Source organism: Bos taurus, chromosome 11, assembly GCF_002263795.3.
Source record: "Bos taurus isolate L1 Dominette 01449 registration number 42190680 breed Hereford chromosome 11, ARS-UCD2.0, whole genome shotgun sequence".
Classification (NCBI taxonomy): domain Eukaryota; kingdom Metazoa; phylum Chordata; class Mammalia; order Artiodactyla; family Bovidae; genus Bos; species Bos taurus.
Window position 1 is genome coordinate 26153591 of NC_037338.1, and position 21904 is coordinate 26175494.

General features: G+C 35.3%; 1 protein-coding gene across 1 annotated transcript in view; it reads right to left on the reverse strand.

Annotated features, from left to right (window-relative positions):
• The window catches only part of LRPPRC (leucine rich pentatricopeptide repeat containing), a 99428-nt gene that overhangs the window by 45597 nt on the left and 31927 nt on the right, over nt 1-21904 (reverse strand). The window contains exons 14-23 of the mRNA XM_005212713.5: nt 20830-20896; nt 14551-14578; nt 11997-12054; nt 10804-10910; nt 10505-10582; nt 10130-10174; nt 9681-9785; nt 8577-8707; nt 7785-7870; nt 6155-6362 (exon numbers count right to left, since the gene is read on the reverse strand). Of these exons, the coding sequence (XP_005212770.1) occupies nt 6155-6362; nt 7785-7870; nt 8577-8707; nt 9681-9785; nt 10130-10174; nt 10505-10582; nt 10804-10910; nt 11997-12054; nt 14551-14578; nt 20830-20896 (913 nt within the window). The remainder of the gene's footprint in view (nt 1-6154; nt 6363-7784; nt 7871-8576; nt 8708-9680; nt 9786-10129; nt 10175-10504; nt 10583-10803; nt 10911-11996; nt 12055-14550; nt 14579-20829; nt 20897-21904) is intronic.

Here is a 21904-nt window from a genome sequence, read left to right on the forward strand (position 1 = left end):
CTAACATTTTGGTTCATTTTGGTTCATTATACAAATGTTATGTTGCCCTAGATTGAATTACTATTTTATCCAGATTAAGATTTTAAACTGTACTAAGAAGTACAATACCATGAAGAAGCGTTAATTTCACTGCAATAATACTGACACAGTGAAAAGGAGCCGATCGGAATGGAACTCCACCTCATCCCCTTACTGAGCCCTGTTTACAGCGCATCTTCTGGTACCCCACGGAGTCATTTGAATTTTTGTCATTTGGGGTGAAGACTAAATTATAGGTTAATTTCAAAACTGCAAGTAGATGTTGCAGGCTAGATTACTGTCATACAAGGGAAATGCTACAGAAGCTACCACATATGATATAAAGCTTTATATAATCAGTATTTTCCTTTGCTTCAGATACAAGTTAAGTTATTACGTTTCCACAATTCCATTTAAGGGAAAAACTACCAAAATATTTTCAAAAGAAAAACTAACACATAACAGATTTTTAAAAGGCAGGATGATTTGCTTTTTCAGGTCAATTCCCAAACTGGAATAGTATTGTATCTCAATTGTATTTTCCCTACATTAGGTCAAAGCCATCAATAAATGAATGAATAACTGTCCGGTCAATCAAGGAGACACACTAATAGTCTTTGGTCTCCAAATATATGCTTCTGAAGATTACACATGCTCAGAACAAAAACAGAAAAGGATGGCAAAATGGAAATAATTCATATATATATGTTAGTAATTTTAAATAACAATGTCACTGATCCCAGGTTACCAACAAAATGAATTAAAAATCTGTAATGAAATATTTCATACCTACTGATGACAGAAGTAACTAATGACTAGTCATTTCTTTTCAATTCCTATTTACATTCTGACTTGCATTTGGCTGGTTCATGTAACTTTAAGAAAGAGACAAAAATGTCCATTCCTCATATAATTTGATGTCATCATTAATCTTTCCTATTTAAGCCTGAAAATTCTGGTTATGGAAATGAAAAATATGAGAAAGTATCTAAAACTGACATTGCTACAATAGTTGTATACTCATAGGACTTTTGAGTTTCAACCCTAATTGACAAGTACTACACATAGCTTGGCTATAACAATGTTACACATTTCAAGAAGTGGTGATAAAAAGTAGATTATCTCAACAGTTGAACTCAAGGATCTTTGGGTCTCCTCTCAGTGCGAATACTCTAACGTGAGGTTCTATGAACTGGAGCTTAGTGGGTTCATCATCTCAAATGTTTCACACCAGCAGAGAAAACCATCACATGACTACTACTTGTTATTAGGCGGGATTACATCAGTAAGTGCAGCAAAATATCAAATGGAAAAAGGCTGAAACCGCTTTACACCCAAAACGTGGGGGAAGGTTCAATTAATCAGTGTAATTCTATATCCTAAAACAACTTTGCTTTCCTCTGTATGCTTTAAAACACTAGAACTGATTTAAAACTCTACTCTAAATAGAAATAAAAATTTAGCCACTGCTATCAGAAACCTCAAATAATACTAAGTGAAAACCAACTCTAACATACTATTATCTCTAAGAAAAATCCACTATGATATTTTCAATGACTAGATACCCCTCAAAGTATTTCAATGATATACATAATCTTCATAAATAAAATATATGCTAATAAAAAGTAAGCAATCATTTAAAAGTATTTGTGACTGATGCAAATTAACTCAATATGACTTTAATCAAAATTCTACAAGCCGATGAAATAAAAGCAGAATCGAAGAAAGATTTTATAACAATACCAGAAAACAAAGCCCTCCTAACTCAAATTTCTTTATAAATAAACTAGAAATCACAAATGGGTTTCGTACAAACTTGAACTGTTAGAACAAGAGCAACCAGTGATAACTATCTATTTACCTATCGATAGCTTTAAACTTAGTCTGCTTACCCATAACTTCCAATTCAGAGAGTATACTTAATTTAATCAAAATTTTAAATGACAAATATTGATTTTTTTAATTGGAATAAAGTGCTTCAACATTATGCATAAAGTGCTGGTGAAGTGGCAATTTACCTAAAGAGCTTACTGACTGAAAAGCTCTCAAAATCTGAAATCACTAGAGAAAAGAAGGTCGTTGAGGGGGGAAAAAAGTTCAAAACAAGGGAGAGGGGGAAAAAACACCTTAACACTCTTAAACACCGACTATTCTATAAATCTTAAGCAGATGTTCAGTGTGGAAAGAAATCATTCCAGGAGAAACCACAGACTTTGCAAAAATTATTCCGTTAAGAGAACCAGTCCCTGAAAGAGCTAAATGTTTTTTTTTTCTGTTCATCATCTATAAATGAGGAATCTTCAAGGAGACTGGTGTTGCAATTACAACTAATCCTCCCCAAAAAATTAACTGTGTTGAAGGCTTTGTAATTTCCCTAGGTACAATTTAGCTGTCACTTACTTTAAAATTTACTCAAACACGCGTTCGGAACAGCACTAACTTCACATGTCAAGTGCTTTCCAGCCAATTGAGTCTAAACTGGAAGTCGGTGTTAAACAACTGAATGATTAGACAAGATAGCTCATTTCCCTGCTCTTTTGTTCAGAATAAAATGCCACATTTACATTATCAGGCTCAACAGGATTTTCTGACAGAGGGAGAAAAAACCCTACTGAACACTGTCCGTACTAAGCACATGAAGCCTGTCATTTACCAATCATCCTTCAAAAAGCAATAGCCATGAATGTAACTTAATTACGACCCAATGATCCTTGACGAAAAATCATCTTATCACTGTCCTGTTCCCCTAGGGCAAATGAACCACTTTTGTCCTTTGGCACGGATGATGCTAAATTCTTAATTGCAATAATGGAGTAAAAGAGCCAAACCTCCTTAATTTCCTTTCAGCACATAAAGAGTTTTACTCTAGAAGGCACGCATTCCCATAAATAATAAAAGTATCCAGTACAAATGAAGATGCCAAAATTAAAGGGGAGTGTATATGACAATAACCACCATCCTAAAAAAGTGTATTTCCCACTTCTGCAACACACTGAAGTGTTACAGTATGTGAGTTTTAAAATGTACTGGCATAGGTTCATCGTACAGAAACTGTGACCTTTATGAAGAACTCAAGATTAACACAGCAAGAATTCTGGGAGGATTATATGCACAAGTCCATGATTCACTTAAATGAAATGCATGTGGGTATATACAGCTTATAGCACAAATCAGCACAGAAAAATCCTTAATGGAAAGCAGAAATTAAAGTTTCTTTGATCATTTGCACTAAATAATCCAGTTAAACAGCTTCAAATATTTTTCATATGCAATGAAACCAAAATGGATCAGCTATACAAGAAGTGAATCTGAAACTGCATCATACAAATTCTTAGGCTTTTAAGACTAATGGCCAGATTTCATTAATTTTATTTCCTTTACCATAGCATAAAGACTAATCAAAAGCTCTTTTAACCTACTTTAAAACATTTTTCTTTCTTTCTTAATATGGAGTATCCAGGTCATCTTTCTGAATTCAGAATGATTTCAATTAAAAAAATATTTAAGTAGTTACAAAGGAAAATGTTAAATGTTCATGTGGACTACATGTAGACATGTGGCTTATAGAACCCCAATGTAAACGAAACACATGAAAATTTTGTTCAATTTAGCATGCTTCTTTTCTGTTCAGTACAAGCATTATTTTGATAATACAAATCAGATTAAACAACTTCTTCAAAATTTTGCAAACCCGTCATTATTTTGGATTTCCCTGAGCAAACGAATAAAACAAAATGCATTATTTTTCATAACAATAAGGATTTTATACACTATCCAGTAACAAACAGATACAATTACATTTCTCCTGTGTTTTAGCCAATGCTGGAAAAATCAGTTCAAAATTAAAACCTACTGAATCTTAAAGATCACCTTTCTAAGGAACTCAACCTCACAGATTTGTTCCAGAATTACAGTATGTAAGTGACAGCCTTCTTCACAGTCTGGCAATGATTTTCCAAAAAGGAAAGGATGAAGATTTTGTACCATGCTTTGAAATGTTTCTCTTAATTTTACCTCAAGTTTGAATAAAAGGCTCATTATCCAGATGAGCTTATACCTGCTGAGGCCAGTTACATGATATTATTGAAGACCAAACATATTTAATCAAGTCAAATATATGTAGGCTTTTGGGGAGGCCAGTGTAGTTAATCCTAGTACTGCACTTGTCATGATTCTGAATAGTTAGCTATCTTCCATCATTTGGGAAAACACAATTGAAAACAAGTTTCAAAATCAATGTTTTCCTCCAACTTAGCCCCGACTAGGAGTGTATTATTACTGTTCTCTGCAAAACATGAAATTTCTTTTATCTCCTTAATTTCTTCTTTCTGACTCTAAAATAGAGTCGACAGAAAGTTTTTATCATGACAGATGAAACTGAAAGATCTTGTCAGGGAAAAAGCCTCTGCAAAGCACAGACAGCAAAAAAAAACAAAAACAAAAACAAAGTTAGGCAAATAAAAATAGAAGGTAACAATTTCTCTTTATATCTGAAAGCAGTAAAAAAAAATCATAAAAGGTACTAATTTACATTTCTCTAGCCCAATTAACAGGGACAGTCAAATTTAACTGAGACAAACAAATCTCTGTACTATTAAATCAGAAGCACAGAGTATGCTCCATGTTAACATCTGAATCCCATGCTTTTTCCATTTTCCTTTGGGGGAAGTTCTCCTCGGTTCATGAGCCCCATCTGCAGACCTTTCTCGGAAAACTTTTCATCTTCTGTCTCACGGTATTTCTGTTTGTAAGATACTTCTCTACCATGGCCTCATTTTCATTGTTAATTATTTTATTTTTGCCCACTGATGGAGGAGGGCCTAATTCTTCTGGGCACTGGGCCCATTTCTTTCAAACCCCTATGCAGAGCTCCACATGCAATCTGCAGAGATGGGTCTTTTGAGATCATCAAAAAAATTCTTGGAGGAAGCATATTAATTACAGGATTTCTATATAAAGTTGGCTGTGAACACCAGAACTCAATAACACAGTAATTGTTTGAATCACTATTCTTTAAAAAGATGTAATGCTGAGATTGTGGAGGTAAAGACTTAGCCAAATCAGCTAAGTTGATAAACTGTTTTTTGACTGGATGTCAAAGAAAGTATTTCACAAAACATTTGTGTGTATGAACCTGTGTACACATATATACATATGTATAAACATAACATAGTTAGATGTTTTTTATTCCACATCTTCAATTCAATATTAAATCATTCATTATATTCAATTAATTTTGCTCCTAGTAAATAAAGAAAAACTACCAGAAATTTGGGAAGAATGTGAGTACAGTAAGATTTATCATTTATTTTCTCCTGGCATTGATACAGCAACATCCAAACTAAATGAGAAAACCTCAATCACAAAATAAGCAAATTAGAAAACTGCGCTAAGTCATGGAAGGGAATGGCAATGGGGTAAGATCTGAGAAATTTTTAAAAACAGAAAAGAAAAACAAATGCTAGAGGAAAAGAAGGTAATAAAGGATGCTTTATTATCTTACTGAAATATTTCACTCTGTACTAGAACATAGGTTGACTTTATGATTTACACTTGAAAAAAATACCTTAAATTGGGCACCAACATGAACATTCCAAACACAGACATTTTCAAACTCAGTAAACCTTACCCTATTAACAAAATTCATCTTCTTGTCACAAGACACAGAGACATCTTCTACAATAACTTACCAAAGCTACAGTAACTCCTGTGTTGGTATACGCAGTTAAAACACTACACGGAAAAAAGGATCCCTCAAGAGACACTGCCACATCACAACATGAACAACAGTGATGAAGCATAACCAAAAGCCCTTGAGAATCCTTTCTTATATTTATTAATAATTAACACTTATAAGGCTCAAAACTGGGGAAAACTACATTTGGTTTCATGTAGTATCATCACATGCCCCACCAAAAAAAAAAAAACCGACATAGATCATTCCACTGAGAAGTAATCCATAGGACCACAGGGATTGTTGGCAATTTTAAAGGTCACCTACACCATAGACATTCTCTTATTCAGTGGCAAATAAGGCTTCCGCAACATCACAGAGAATTTACAAAATAAAATCCCTGTATGATTAGATTCATTATTTCAATGCCAACATTCAAAACTGAAAATTCAATTAACTTACTTTTCCAGATATAGGGTGACCAATGGGGAACTTAAGGTGGTAGATGGTTTCGCTAACCCTAGGGTCACGATGGCTTCGTGCAACTGTTTTACTGTTTCAGTTTCACCTCGTAAAGCTGCGCCATTTAGGATGTGGAAAAAGGACAAGACTGTTGCATCTTTGATAAGAACATCCTTCTCTTTCATCTCCTTTAGAATGTTAATAGCATCTACAATGAAGTAGCACAAAAGACCCTTAGGTAATTTCATGTAGGGAAAACAAACTGCTATTAAAACAGCATTTCAAGCCCAGCAGGAATGTAAATTCTAGTGTATAATGCCGATTTCAAGTTAATTACTACTTGCATTTCTAAACGAGACTACAATTATAAATCCACAATAGCATGGTTTTATCATTTCCCTGCAACTTTGACTACAAATTATAGATAGGGACTGTGTGCCCACTCTGCACCACATAACCCTGTACGGTCTGCCCTATAGCTGTAAGATCCTCCTAAATGGATGCTTTTATCGTTCAGAGCTAACATCTGCTAAATCACACCATTGTTTCTTCAGCAGATGGCTTGTCAGGAGGCCAGATAATAAAGATGTGTTTACACTGTATATACAGCCAGACTAATGGTCTGATACCGATAGGGCCTGTTTGCTATGTCGATACTAATTAGCCAAGCAGAGCCAATGAAAGCTTTCCAAAAGACTGCATGTTAATACATTAGATTCATTAAGCTTCATTAGGAAGGCAGAAACAAACATTTTAGGATATGGAATAAGTGCATTTTTATAATGTTGTTATTAATTACTGCACACACAAAATGTTTTGACCACTTTATAGAAAGTGATTTTAAAAAGGAGGCTAATCTTCATAAAGGATTGTCTGTGTTAGAAAAATTTCCTAGGGAAAAATTCAACGATTAGGTCAAATACTTTCTCCATACATTTTTCTCTATAATGATTTAAAAACAAAAAATCTTCTCTAGAAGTAAAAGGAAGACAGAGAGGTTTTTTTTTTAAAGTTTCAAAATAAAGCCAAATGAGAAAGTTAAGAAATAAATAGTTAAGAATAAATTATTAAGTGTAATTATATTAGGCTTAGCATTATCCCAACTATAAGAAAGTTAGAGGATACACATCAACTATATAATCAGTTAGGCTCTCCCTGCAAACTTCTATATGAAACCTTACTGAAGTATACATTTTGTTAATGTTGTTAGAAGTGAAGACAAAGATGCCTGCAAAATTCATATTCTTAAATAAAGGTTATATTTACAGGATTTATGTTCAGCCTTCCAATGTTCTTAAGCAAAAACAAAGCCATTAGTGCAGGCATATAGGCAAATTGTGCCATAAGTCATGATCTTCAAACTCAATCCAAACAGCAATGCTAATAAAAACTAGCTGCAGAAATGCAAAAAGCACTGAGCTGTGCAAATGTAAATGACAAGCTTGCCAATCCATTAAAACTAATGGCCTACACTGTCCATGCAGCTCTGGTTGGATTCACATGCAAATTTGTATGCAAAGTGTTCAAGCACTTTGCAGGATGGACATGATATACCATTAGTATCAATTCACATGTTATTCCAGTGGCAAGATACTCGCATCACACATTTCCTTTATGTGCTGATGCTTACCTTGGAGCTTGCCATGTTTTCCCAATACTTTAACGAGTCTTACATACTTGCCGGTGTCAAGGACAGCAGAAGAATCTAAACGGTCACTAAAAATGAAAGCCATATTTATATAATGTTAGAAGCTGTTTAACTGTTAATAGCAGTGCAGTATCTACTTGATCACTTTTCTAAAAATCTCAGAATCTGAATTTTTATTAACACTGGCTTCAACCTTTTAGTTCAGGTTATTTTGGGGGCCCTATACAATCTACATGCAATTATATTCAAAGAAGTAAAAATGTAATATTACATGTATACTACATCTTTCCATCTGCAAATGATACAAATAAGGAACGCTTCTGTTGCATGGCACTTAAGGTGATTCTCACTTTGTTGCAAATATTGAAATACTCCCAAGAGACATTTTTATTTGGTAAATCTATCAGTGGGAAGCCAAGGATACCTGAGAAATGGACAGAATTCTGTTTACACTACAGTACAGAAAGGGGAATATTTAACAAGCTTTATATAATAGTTACAACATCACTGTTGTGATATGCAGTTGTATAATCAAGAGGAAAAAAATCTTGGCTTCAAGGAATAGAATGTCTTATCACACTTAAACAAAGACTCCTTGCTGAAAACAAGCCATAATTAATCAAAGAGTATTACAGTATGAAATTTCAAAAGCACTCACAAAAGAGAATTTTTAAACTTTACATTATATGAGAGTGGTATTCACTCTACATGAGCCATCAAGGACTATATAGCAGCATAAATGCTGATGATTTGTTTCAGTGCCAGGGTACTCACAATTCTCGTTTCAGGTTCAATGCATCTTCTGCATTATCATGTCGACAGCACAAATTTATTAAAGCTGCATAGCCACCGACAACCATATCTGATTCATATTTTGCCTTCAATTCAAGAGCTTTTTGCATGTTCTAAAATAAAGGAAGGAAATGAAAAAGAAGAAATTAATATACAAGTGTAAAATTTCTAGCTTCCATGTTCAGAGTGTAGAAGTTAACACTACTTTTAAAATAAATGGATACACATTATTAACTTCATCTTGCTCCCTGGTATTTTTAATCCACCTTCTAAAAGGCAGGAAAGATATATATGAAGGATTCAAAAGATTTGTTATCTGCGCTGCAAAACTGATCACTATGCTAAATTTGATGTTTTAGGTTTAGGTACTGTATTATGAAAAAAGACTTCCAGATTAAATATGTACCAGGTGAGTCCAATTTCCATGCACAGAAATATATATTTCTGTTCCTCACAGTCTGTAACGTGCAGGAAATATTTTAGAATTTAATAGCGCCATATTATAACCTTAAAGTCAGCTGTATTTTTTCCCCCTAAAAACACAGGCATACGACCAAATGACACTGAACTAGAAACTGAAAAAGTCTAGTGATATACCCCAATTGCAGACACACACTAAAATGAACACAAAGTACAGCTGGACGCCTGCTGAAAAAAGGCAAGAGACCCTTTATCTCAGAAAGAGCTTTTTTCCAGCAGGAAAATGGAATTTCAATCCCTGCATTAACAACCCTAGTAATATTTGACTTGCAAATGACTACTGCATGTATCAGTTGCTTGACAATCTAGATATGAGAGACCGGAGCCATGGCTTGAAAGGACATTTGGCATGTATGATAAACCTATCACGGCTGTTACTATCATTCACTTTGCAGATTATCGTAAACAAACTACGGCAACCCGAAAACATGCCATTCAAGGTGTAGCTGAAGTTAGTTAACCTCTCATTTAATTGCATTCTTCACAGACATGATGTACAATAATCAATTGTAAAAATAATAAATTTCATATTGGGCTTTGCTTACTTTTATCTGTAAAGAGTTTTTTACCTTAATAGCACATTTAAAATATTTAAACAAACGTTACCTCTTCTGAACATAGCATTAATATGAGCTGCTTTAGGATATCACCTATAGGTTGATTTTCAGCTTTTAGCTTTTCAAGCTTAGACTCCAAATCAGATGATGAAGGCTTCGAAGTAGAAATGGGAAGAAAAAAGAAAGAAAGAAATTTACTACAAAAAAAATGCACCCTTTGTCACTCTTCTCTTTAAACTGCCCTTTCCTAAATGTCATAAATGCTATCAAGGATATTAAGGTGGGGATCTGGGATGGGCTCAAGGGGTTTATAAAGCTCCTGGTATTATAATGCAGATTTCTTAGATATAATTTCTGGTAAATGGCTTTTACCAACTTCTTAGAACTATGCTAGAGGCAAAAATGTTAGGAACCACCGGTTTTAAAAGGACATAGTCTAGAACTCTCATTAAATGAGGTTATTACAGCATGTAGAATCTACTCAAAGAACATACTTACTTTTCTAGAGTCTGTCTTCTCTCTTTCAACCAATATATTAACATCCTAAAATCAGGATTTAAATTAAGATTAGAAAACATATGGAAAATATACTAGCAAATGTCAAAAGCAAATTTTGGAAGTCTCATTTCATGTTTCCATTTTCCAAAATTTTCCTGAAATTCTCTTCAGACTTTTTAACCACTGTAAAAAACACTTTTAAATACATTCTTCAATATATAAATAGCATTCACCAATAATCAACAAAAAGCCTTGTTTTAAAGGCTATCATTTAAATAAACTTTTGGCCAAAAGCAATATATTTAAATAAAACTTTGACATGCCTCTATATATAAATTAAGCATTTTAAGAAGTTGATTATTATTTCACACACACCTTAATCAATTCAGGAACATGGTAGCTATCCAGCAGATTACGAATGCCTCTGTAGATATTTTCAGGAATTTTTACATTCTGTGCAAAGGGGAGGGAGGAGGGAAAAAAAAAAAAACACACAAGTTTTAGACAACCAAACTGAAATTTGTCTAACAGAAATTATCTCGGACATAATTTAAGTCTCCAACTCATGTATGTCATTGAGAAGTGGTCTGGTTGTACTTAAAAGCAGCAATTTCAAATCTAATAGATACATGTCAGACAGGACAGGCATTATATAGCAAAAAATGAAATGGTACCATCTCCTTCAGCTGATGGAAGTATTGTCTCAAATGCTCCTCCTTGGCCTGTACCTCTGAGTCACTCATGCTGTCAATCAAGTTATAAAGAAAATAGCCAACAGCTTCTGTGGAAAAAAACAAGAGAAAGCATTCCACTAAAATTACTGACACTGTCATGTTATCAAGATTAATTTATAAGAAATCATTTTGGTGTGAGATGTCACCCTGATGAGAGGCTCTGAAATGGCAACAATGATCACTGAGGCATAGAGATTATGTGGTTTGGGAGCACACATCTAACTGGTGAGTGAAAGGAATATTAATTATTTTCAGACCGAGTGACAGCTTTTCGGTACTGAATCTTACTTCAATCTATTTTTTTCTACCACTCTGTGACAGAAGTGGTCCTGCCCAAGGCCTTACCCCTTTCCTGTCCAAATCACAAATAGTGAGAATAAACAAATGCCTCCTATATATTTCTATATTAATTTTTGGTGGGCAATATTTAGGGAAACATAAAATTAGAGGATTGGTAAATGTTGAGTATAGAAAGTTAAATAATTTTAATAAGATGTAATATTCCTGTGGAGAGCTGCCTATTAGCCAATGAAAAGCCGAGATTAACAAAGATGTTTCATAACAACAGTAATTTTCCTATGCATCCAAGCATAAAATGTATAGGGCCATGTGTTAATACACAGGATAGAAAAATACGAACTTTCAAGAAAGATACCATATGGTTTTGTGTGTGTGTGTTTTAACAGAAAACCACATATGCTAGGCTTTATTACATGAAAACAAAAATCATTAAATGTCAAAATAATGTATTTTGGGTAATAAATAGTGGAAAAATCTACAAGACCTCTTTATTATTTTATATGTCTAAATTATACCTGCAAAACATTAAAATCACATAAACACTAAAGATTACTGATTTTTAAGGCTATTTTGATGGATGCTATAAGAAGCATTTCCTCAATATCTGAAAAGAAAAACCCTCCCAACCCTGTCTTTAGAAAAACAATTATGGTAATACCAAACACCTCACAGATCTCAAAATGATGAGGTTATCAATGTAAAGATTTATAAACAAATGCTTTCAAATTTCACTTTCAAAAACAAAATGTTTACTGCTGTAATCCTTCTAGCCCATCATTACACAGAAGAATGGATTTGTGGATAAGTTACAATCATCAAAATTGAAACGCTACCCGTTGGTCCTGGGGGCTCCTGGCAATAACGTCCATCCTTGTACAACAGTTCTGTTATCTGGTAAGACAGAAAATGCGTGCATTGCAGCAACAGAAGCAAACTGGAACAAACACAATCTGAAATTGAATTCTTGAAATAATAAAGCCTCTCCCCAGTAAGGTATTACTCTATGTCACAGCAATTCAACACCACCCCCACTTGCCAAGGAGATTGTTTCGTTTTTAAATAACAGGTTAGTCTTTTAGAACAAAAACAAAACAAACCCATGTTGAAGGAAAACTGCAGTATTTCATGATACATCACTAAGAAAACCTCTCAACTGTTCTGGTTACATATTGTTTTAAATAAACTGTTACTGTAGAAAACAGCTTATAGGAAGTATCAACCAATGTTATTTGTCATTGTACTGTTTTTGGTCTTGCTGAAATTCAACCAGTTTCCTCCTTTTAAATGAAGTTTTACAGCAGTAAGAAAGTAAAATATCCTGAAACACTAAATACTTTTTTTAAAAGTTTTTCAACATTTTGCCAGTCATTTTAATGGCGTTAAAACAAAATGGAGGCTTTCCTGGTGGCTCAGATGATAAAGAATCTGTCTGCTATGCAGGAGACCTAGGTTCAATCCCTGGGTCAGGAGGATTCCCTGGAGAAAAGGGAATGGCAACTCACTCCAGGATTCTTTCCTAGGGAATTCCATGGACACAGGAGCCTGGCAGGCTGCAGTCCACAGGGTCGCAAAGAGTCGGACAGGGCTGAGCAACTAACACTTACTTACTTAAAACAGAAGGGGGTCAAAAGTTGTAATGTTTGTTCTCATTGATTCTTATCAACTGAATACACAGAAACTACAAGACTTACTCTTCAACATTAACTCTACCCACAAAATTTCAATTAAAAAAACCCAAACCTATTTGATGACAAAAACAATTACAAAACCTATGATACTGAATGTAACTTTTGAACACAGTATTTTGACTATGTATCAATAGGCTGAAGATAGTAGAAAGGAAGCATAGGTTTCTGAAGTGATATGAGCTACAAATTCTCAACTACTTCATGTGTATACTACAACTGAACTTATTTGCTCTTTAGATAGTGTCTGCTCAGTTGCTAAGTCATGTCTGACTCTTTGTGACCCCATGGACTGTAGCCACCAAGCTCCTCTGTCCAGGAGATTCTCTAGGCAAGAATACTGGAGTGGGTTGCCGTTTCCTTCTTCAAGATAGTGTTTGGCCACAGCACAAGTATTAACAACTAAAACTACAGTTACTTCTCTAACTATGTATTTTCTAATATGGAAAACTAGGTAAACCTGATCATATCCCACTTCACTCAACAATGAAAGCATGATGTGATAACAGCAATCCAAAGGACAGTAAGGTAGAAACTATTTAAAAGCAAAGCAAAACAATCCTATCTACAATTTTTTTTTTAACCAACCCAGACATGTAGAAGATAGACAATAAATTCTACCAGAAGTTGTAGCCATACATTAGACATATGACAGCCACATTAAAACCTAATTTAAAAGACACATTTAATAAGCCAATGAAAAAGTCTTTATAGCCAAAAAAAAATTGCTTATAAATATCTTAACCATCTATTATAACTTACATAGTATGAATGGCCGTTTAATACTAAAAACAGAACTGAATGAAAATAAGATTTTAAGAAATATTTAAAATGGGAATTCCCATCAATAATGTGCATTCTGATTGTGTTGTTGTTTATTAGCCAAGTCATGTCTGACTCTTTTGTGACCCCATGGACCTTAGCCCAACCAGAACCTCTGTCCATGGGATTTTCCAGGGAAGAAAACTGGAGTGGGTTGCCATTTCCTTCTCCAGGGGATCTTCCCAACCCAGGGATCAAACTTACACCTCCTGCATTACAGGCAGATATCTTGTAATTCAACATAAGGATTGTTGTACTTCCTGCATAAAAGCAGTTAACTTCTTAAAAAGATAGCAGTTTAAAAACTGATGTATCATTCACATATAGATATACATATAGATACACTTGACGCTCCTATGTGGCACTAGTGGTAAAGAACACCCTGCCAATATAGGAGACGTAAGAGAAATGGGTTTGATCCCTGGGCCAGGAAGATCCCTTGGAGGAGGGCATGGCAACCCACTCCAGTATTCTTGCCTGGAGAATCCCTTGGACAGAGGAGCCTAGCAGGCTAAAGTCCATAGGGTCGCAAAGAGTCAGATACAACTGAAGCAACTTAGCACATATATAGATATATACACAAATATGTATAACATATATAACATGCATATATTTTTAAAAATAATTATTAAATACGTATGATCACTGCCATAATGTTAACAGTTGTTTTTTAGAAAAGTTGAAAACTTAAGAATTTAGGACTAACTCAAGGTCACTTCAACAATAAATTTCATGATCCAGGAAGGTAGTTTTAAAACTAAAACTACCATTTCAAGATTCTAAATTAATTAACTTAGAGTGATGTATGATAAATGTATGAAGCTATTATAACTTGCTTTTTATTTATCACACTATGATTTGCAATATTAGGAATACTTACCTTGCTCCAAAGATTTATATTCATAGACCTGCAGGGGGCAGCAAAGGATTGAAAATAAACCCAGAGGTTTAAAAAACATTAAAATATACTAGCAATCATTATATGCAATACATACAGATCAAAGCCTTTAAAAAAAAAAAAAACGTTTCCAAAATCAAAGTTAATTTTCAGGGCAAGATAATTTAGAAAGACTGATTCACTTATTTTGAACCCTCAAAATAAAGAGTGGTTTGGACACGAACCACTAAGAACCATCTCTAAACCTTCGGGTCCCAGTTTCATGGAGCAGGTATCCTCATGGTCTCTAAGGATCTCCCCGAGACTGCTTATTACTTGTAATGGTAAAGGCAGTAACTACACAGTGGAGACACTGAACCAGTATCTTCACTGAGTGATCAAACTTAACATCACTAATGAGGTGCTGACGGACACATTTTAGATTTAATTTCCCTGAGAAAAACAGAACAACATTCCTGTGGTATTCCAGTCAGAAACGTAACATGAAGTTAAACATGAGGAAGCATCATGAGGAACATTCTAGAAAATAACTGGCCTGTTTTCTCCAAATCTATTAGTATCATAAAAGACAAAGGCTGAAGAACTGTCCCAGATTAGAGAAAATTAAAGAGAAAAGATGACTAACATCTATTCCTTGACTGGATTCTGCATAGTGAGTGAAGTCGCTCAGTTGTATCCGATTCTTTGCAACCCCATGGACTGTAGCTTACCACGCGCCTCCGTCCATGGAATTTTCCAGGCAAGAGTACTGGAGTGGGTTGCCATTTCCTCCTCCAGGGGAATCTTCCCAACCCAGGAATCAAACCCAGGTCTCCCGCATTGCAGGCAGATGCTTTACCATCTGGGCCATCAGGGGTTCTGTATAGGAGGAAGGAAAATAAGGGCCCCTCCAAAAAGAGAGTGAAAATATTTGACAGAACTGGTATATGAGCTCTGTTAGATAAAAATATTCCATCAACGTTAAATATCCTGAGTTTGTCAACTGTAATGTGGTTGTATAAGGGAATAGCCTTGTTCTGTGGCACTGTGTATCTGTCACGTGCCTGCCTCTTTGTGACCCCATGAACTGTAGCCTGCCAGGCTCCTCTGTCCATGGGATTCTCCAGGCAAGAATACTGGAGTGGGTTGCCATTTCCTTCTCCAGGGGATCTTCCCGACCCAGAGATCGAACCCATGTCTCTTCCATCTCCTGAACTGGCAGGTGGATTCTTTACCACTGAACAACCTGGTTGTGTAAGGGAATATCCTTGTTCTGTGGAATTATATACTGACATATTTAAAGATAAAGCATCATGACATATGCAACCTAAGCACAAACAGCTCCAAAAAATTAACATTTATGTGTATGTGTGTGTGTGCGTGCGTGTGTGTGTAAAGAAACGGAAAGTATAATGATAATTTCACAAAATGCTAAAAGTTAATAAATGGGGTATGTAAGAGATCTCTATACTACGCTTATAATTTTCTATAAATCTGAAATTATTTCAGGAAAGCAAAAAGAACAGCTCACTCAAATTGTGACTGTTAAAAGGACAAACTATTTATAAAATTGGGTAACCAATGAACACTAGGTCTTAGACTATTTGTAATCTTTGTAAACTTAATGTCTATAAGCTTTGTATATTTAATTCAAACACGGAATCTACTTTCAGCAGATTAGTTATGTGTTTTAATGATAATATTATAATGCAAACATAATGTATATATTTACTATAATTATGTATATTATACTTACATTGTAAAAATACCCACAAAACTTACAGACCTCTTAAAATCGGCACCTACAAAAATTCACAGGCCTCTTTAAACTTGAGATTGAGCAGTTTAGAGTGAACTGTTTTGGTACAGTGAGTTAATAAGGCACTTGTTTTTACTTTAAAAACATTCCAAAGGAACTACTGACACACGACAACTAGGATGGACCTGGGGGCATTACGCCACCTGGAAAAAGGCAATCTCAATATACGATTTATGTAATTTTTTTCCATTTATGTAACTTCTGCAAACTAAAATTATAAAAACTGAGAACAAATCAGTGGTTGTCACAGATTAAGGATGGTGAACGGAAGCTAAAGAGGCAGTGGCAGGGAGGTGGGGAATTTGTAGTGATGGCATAGTTCTGTATCTTCACTGCAGTAATGGTTACTCAAGTCTATGTATGCGATAAACTGTCAGAACTACACACGTACATTGTACGAACGTAAAATTCCCAGTTTTGGTAATGCACTGTAGTTGTGTAAGATGCAACCACTGGGGGAAAATGGGAGAGTGCATATAGGCCGTTTGTGTCTTATCCTTGCAACTTTCTGTGACTCTAAAATTATTTCAAAACAAAAAGTAAAACATGTCCCATGCCCTGCCAGAATCCTCTGCCTTATGATAAAATCATTCCTCCTACTAAAACACATTGAGAAAAAGTTTTTAAAAAGATGAACCTGTATTTGTAAGTGGAGAAAAATGTTTACAAAGCCCTGCATTGCACACATATTCTTTTTCATTATAGTTTATCACAGGACACTGAATACAGTTCCCTGTGCTTACAGTAGGACCTTACTGTTTATACAGTAGTTACCATCTGCTACTCCCCAACTCCTGATTTATTCCTCTCCCCCTTTTCCCCTTTGGTAAATCATAACACCCTTATGATAGATAGCGAAGAACTAAAGAGCCTCTTGATGAAAGTCAAAGAAGAGAGTGAAAAAATTGGCTTAAAGCTCAACATTCAGAAAACTAAGATCATGACATCTGGTCCCATCACTTCATGGGAAATAGACGGGGAAACAGTGCAAACAGTGGCAGACTTTATTTTTTTGGGTTCCAAAATCACTGCAGATGGTGACTGCAGCCATGAAATTAAGACACTTGCTCCTTGGAAGGAAAGTTACGACCAACCTACACAGCATATTAAAAAGCAGAGACATTACTTTGCCAACAAAGGTCCGTCTAGTCAAGGCTATGGTTTTTCCAGTAATCATATACAGAGGTGAGAGTTGGACTATAAGGAAAGCTGAGTGCTGAAGAATTGATACTTTTGAACAGTGGTGTTGGAAAAGACTCTTGAGAGTCCCTTGGATGGCAAGGAGATCAAACCAGTCCACCCAAAAGGAGATCAGTCAGAGATCAAACCAGTCCACCTAAAGGAGATCAGTCCTGGGTATTCATTGGAAGGACTGATAATGAAGCTGAAACTCCAACACTTTGGCCACCTGATGTGAAGAGCTGACTCATTTGAAAACCTTGATGCTGGGAAAGATTGAGGGCAAGAGGAGAAGGGGACGACAGAGGTTGAGATGGTTGGATGGCATCACCGACTCAATGGACATGGGTCTGGGTGGACTCCGGGAGTTGGTGATGGACAGGGAGGCCTGGCATGCTGCAGTTCATGGGGTCGCAAAGAGTCGGACACGACTCAGCGACTGAACTGAACTGAAGGGAAACATGGATGTGCATTTCCATATTGGAATGCAGTTTTTGCCAAATTCAGACTTAAACTGAAGAAAGTGGGGAAAACCACTAGACCATTCAGGTATGTCCTAAATCAAATCCCTTATAGATTATACAGTGGAAGTGAGAAATAGATTTAAGGGACTAGATCTGATAGACAAGAGTGTCTAATGAACTATAGACGGAGGTTCATGACATTATACAGCAGGCAGGGATCAAGACCATCCCAATGGAAAAGAAATGCAAAAAAGCAAAATGGCTGTCCGGGGAGGCCTTACAAATAGCTGTGAAAAGAAGAGAAGCAAAAGGCAAAGGAGAAAAGGAAAGATACAAGCATCTGACTGCAGAGTTCCAAAGAATAGCAAGGAGAGATAAGAAAGCCTTCCTCAGCGATCAATGCAAAGAAATAGAGGAAAACAACAGAATGGGAAAGACTAGAGATCTCTTCAAGAAAATCAGAGATACCAAGGGGACATTTCATGCAAAGATGGGCTCGATAAAGGACAGAAATGGTATGGACCTAATAGAAGCAGAAGAGGTGGCAAGAATACACAGAAGAACTGTACAAAAAAGAGCTTCACGACCCAGATAATCGTGATGGTGTGATCACTGACCTAGAGCCAGACATCCTGGAATGTGAAGTCAAGAGGGCCTTAGAAAGCATCACTACAAACAAAGCTAGTGGAGGTGATGGAATTCCAGTGGAGGTTTTCAAATCCTGAAAGATGATGTTTCCCACAGGACTAGGTAAAATGACTAAGATATCTCACTTAATGTTCTGTAATTTACTGCATTTCTGTTAAATATGAATAATTATTTCTGGTAAAGTGTAACTCCTAAGTAACTTTAAGTGAATCTCTTATGTGCTAATCCTTAAGGAGCTGCAGGGCTCTACTGGTGATATCTATCAGTTCTGTTTTCAGAACAGCTTTCAGTCAGTCAATTCTAAAGTTGCTAGATTCTTAGAACTCACACATGGACTGGAATAGTTCACATTTCCAATAATCTCAAAACACATGGGCTAGCAGATAAAGTATCAGGACCAGGGAGAGCTACCTTAATAGCAGGGCTCAACTAATTTAGTGGGAATAATACTAGACTAAAAGCTGCTCAAGTCCTACCTACGAAGCATAGAATCCAAGAGATGTGGGTTGGATCTCTGGGTTAGAAGATCCTCAGGAGGAAGAAACAGCAACCCACACCAGTATTTTCACCTGGAAAATGTCAATGAATAGAGCAGCCTAATGGGCTACAGTCCGTGGGGTCAAAAAGAGTATGACACGACAGAGCACACACACACACAAACACACACAAAGCATAGAAGCATGCACTAAGAAAACTTGTTTCAAGTAATTTAATTCAAGATCTCAAAACAAAGCTCAGAAATATTTAGAGGAATTAAAAAAAAAAATCCACATTCCCCACCATAAAATTCACAACTAGCATCCAGTCAGAAATTGTCAACAAGCACAAATGTATGATGCATAGTAAGAACAAAACTTATTTAACAAAATTAGGAGGCAAGGACAGCAAAACATCTGTCATTAACATCTCCATACAGAGAAGAAGGAAGAAAGAAGCATGAGCATATTAAAGGACACACGGCATATATTTAAAAAATAAAAAACCCCAAATGAAAAATATAATGTCTGAGATCCAAATACATTCTAGATGTATCTTTGCCTTAGCCAAAGCTCTGCACAGTACAAGTTAGTCTACCTTCTTCAGAATAAAAGACAAGCTCCTTCATGTTTTTTAAAATATTTTACAATCTGATCCTAATCAATGTCTCCAATCTCAACAATAAATACTTGCTGAATAAAAGGGAATGCTCAAAAACAGAGGCAGAAACACAGAATAAATAAGGCCTCAGTAATTGATTCAACAGTGTTGATTATGTGCCAGGTTAATATCTATGTGCTGAACATGGGGCAATAAACATGGAGCTTATGTCCTAATAATCAAAACAGCTGTCACAAAATCTTTTGTCACAAAATAAGAGCAAAATATAAAAAATAAAAAAATATGGCATGCCCTTATTTAGAGGCTTTCATTTTTCCAAACTACCACAAACCAGAAGCAACCTACACGTCCATCGACAGATGAATGGATAAAGATGTGGTACGCTCTATACACACACATACATGCAATGAAATATTATTTAGCCACTAAACAGAATGAAATATTGCCATTTGCGGCAACATGGATGGACCTGGAGATTATACTAAGTAAAGTAAGTCAGAGAGAGAAAAACAAGTATCATATGATCTTGTGAAATGTTAAAAAAAAAAAAAAAGATACAAATGAACTTATTTACAAAACAGAAACAGATTCACAGAGAATGAATTTATGGTTGGTTACCAGCATGGGAGAGGGGAGGGAGAAATAGATTGGGAGTTTGAGAATGATATGTACAAACCGTTATATTTAAAATAAATAACCAACGAAGACCTACAGTTAAAAAAAAAGTCATCTTGTAATTAAATGCTCAAAGCATAAATCAAATATGCATGCAAATTTGTCTATACCTCCTACTCACCATTTTCAGAGTACTTTCTTTTTTGAAACAAAACCTTTACCTGATCAGTATGCATTTCTAGGAAATGTTTGATATAAAAGGCAGCCTAAACTCAATTCAACTACTTAGTAAGAATAAAACAGACCCAAACAAGCAAACAAAAAACAGATAAGATTATTTCAGGTAACTAATATATTGCAAGATAAGCATATCTGTTTCTTTCCTCGAGTAGTAGGTAAAAAAGACAGAAGAAATCAAGTCCATATTTAGACAAAGATCATATAAGATAATCATCTTACCTTCTAAAGCCTAGAATGAGGCTGCCTCTCAACGAAGCAAATGAGAAAGGCAATGTATTTGATTCCACTGCAAAAGAAAATTATCATCATAAAATTCCAGACCAAAACCAAAAACTTGCATTATCAACATATTTGGAAACACATTTATACCAATATCTTTCAGTTTTCATTTGGGAAGTATTATTTTAAAAATGGAAAAATTTTGATACAAAGTTAATTAGAAAATTGCAGTAATACATATTGGCAATATAAGCTATCTTTTTAAAATATTTTACCTCATTTACATAAATCTATACAACTAATGAATTTATAAATATTCTTCTGTATAACTACATTAACTAACCTAACAGTGTACTCAAAGTCAGCCTGGTACATATACCAAGACTGTATGTTATCGGACAACATGGCACTATGAAGGGAGAGAGTGTCACCACCTTTTAAAAACAGAAGATGCGGTGGGGAGGGGATGCTCTTTCCTGAGAGTTGTGTAGGATTATGTTGAACCATTCACATTTCCTCATTCTACTTTTCACTATGATCTATAATCTGCATTCATGCAAGAGTGACAACCTAAAGCCATAATAACCTCCTGATCTCTGTTAAATAACTGATTTATACTGATCTTTCACTTTTCTGATGATTTTATTTCCTCTACTATTCATTTTGGCATTTAACAGGCACGTTTCAGTGAAACCTCGCATGTTTCAATGCTGACAGTCTAAGCCTAATTTGCCTTAGTGTAAGATCAGGCTTTAATGCATAAAACCTGACGCCCCACATAACCCTTGTCATAACAAGCATGGGACAGAATCATGGCGGGCATCTCCTGAAGTTATTTTATATAAAATAAATACATAAAATGGTGCCATGTTATAAGTAATTGTTTTCATCTTTTCAGTACATATGTAAAGTGGCTACAAAAGATTCAAGAGGGACAGAATTATAACAGGCAGGAACCCACTGTGGAGGCAAATTCTGAAGACAGAATTAATAAATTAAGTTTAGATACCTGGTTAAGATTTTTTAAAAATTCATGGGAAAAGTCACCATAAGTTTTAATATTATTTGTTCATCT